At 39.4% G+C, this 1,450-nt stretch overlaps 1 protein-coding gene across 1 annotated transcript; it reads left to right on the top strand.

Annotated features, from left to right (window-relative positions):
- The first annotated feature begins 183 nt into the window (after positions 1–183).
- LOC103210241 (olfactory receptor 14C36-like) lies at positions 184–1,167 on the top strand. The gene has a single exon (XM_007956162.2). The coding sequence runs from the start codon at positions 232–234 to the stop codon at positions 1,165–1,167; it is 936 nt and encodes a 311-aa protein (XP_007954353.1). The 5' UTR covers positions 184–231.
- The last annotated feature ends 283 nt before the right edge of the window (positions 1,168–1,450 follow it).

The following is a 1,450-nucleotide window of genomic DNA, read 5'->3' as shown; positions in this document are numbered from 1 at the left end:
GGGCTGGTGCGGGATCGGGCAGTGTTTCGTTCTGCTGTGCATGGGGTCGCTATGAGTCGGAAACGACTCGACGGCACTTAACAACAACAATAACCAATATCAATTAGATAGAATGAAATTGGAAAAATATGATGAGAAACATACTTAGGCTAATTTTTCCACATATTGATTCTTCATATTTTTAGGTATTATTTGTCTTTGCCTCTCCCTTTCAAAGCAAAGGACCTAAAGATGCCTAACTCTACCACAGTGACTGAATATATGCTTACAAGATTTTCTGATGTGTGGGAGCTCAGAATCTTACACGCCATGCTATTTCTACTGACATACTTGGCGACTCTGCTGGGGAATCTTCTCATTGTCATAGTAACCACCCTTGACCAGAGTCTTCACACCCCCATGTATTTCTTCCTTAGGAATCTGTCTGTCCTGGACATCTGCTACATTTCTGTCATTGTACCTAAGGCATGTGCCATCTTCCTGCTTGACAACAGGGTAATCTCCATGGTTGGATGTACTGCTCAGATTTTCCTTGTATTATTGTTTTCTTTTGTAGAACTGCTGTTCCTCACTATTATGGCTCGTGACCGTTACGTGGCTATTTGCCAACCCCTCCACTATCCTGTGATCATGAACCCTCAGGTCTGTGTCCAGATGTCTCTGGCCTCTGTATTCAGTGGTCTTGTCTACTCAGGATTCCACACAAGCATCACTTTCCAGCTGTCCTTCTGTCAGTCCAACATTGTCCATCAGTTCTTCTGTGACATACCCTCTCTGCTGAAGCTCTCCTGCTCTGACACCTTCATCAACAAAATTGTACTTTTTGTCTCTACTGTTGTGTTTGCAGGTGGCTGTTTTTCCTTCATCATCCTTTCTTATATACACATATTTTCTGCTGTGCTCAGGTTTCCAATCAGAAGAGAGAGAAGAAAAACCTTTTCCACCTGTGTTCCACATATTCTTGTGGTGACAGTCTTTGTCAGCTCAGCTTCTGCTGTGTATATGAAGCCAAACTCCAACTCACCCACAATTCAGGGCATGATATTTTCCGTATTCTACTCTGTAGTCCCGCCCTTCTTAAATCCTATTATTTATAGTCTTCGGAACAAGAAGATAAAGGAAGCTGTAAGGAAAATTATGAATAGAATGCTCTATTCAGGAAAATGATAGGACCATTATTTCAAAACACTGCTATTTCTGTTGAGACAAGTTAAAAAAACTTAAAATTGGCTTTCTTTCCTATTTAAAATTTGGGGAACTGTCTTAATTTCTAATTGACAGTAACTATTTATCAGATAAATCAGTAACTACATCCATATGCTGATTACAAAGATGCACCTACTGTGACATCTGAAACAAGTACTAAGGATTAGAATTTTGGCAAATATTTACATTTAGAATTATCTAGAGAGTTCTAGAATAGACAAACTATGAATTAATTTTGAAATTA

Source organism: Orycteropus afer, unplaced genomic scaffold (genome assembly GCF_000298275.1).
Source record: "Orycteropus afer afer isolate SDZICR_OR568_19922 unplaced genomic scaffold, OryAfe1.0 scaffold00575, whole genome shotgun sequence".
NCBI classification, from domain to species: domain Eukaryota; kingdom Metazoa; phylum Chordata; class Mammalia; order Tubulidentata; family Orycteropodidae; genus Orycteropus; species Orycteropus afer.
The sequence above is the reverse complement of the archived record's forward strand: the minus strand, read 5'-3'. Positions and strand labels throughout refer to the sequence as shown.

What these genes read in the sequence shown, in the direction of transcription:
- LOC103210241 (XM_007956162.2), top strand. Translation starts at nt 232, where the DNA reads ATGCCTAACTCTACCACAGTGACTGAATATATGCTTACAAGATTTTCT.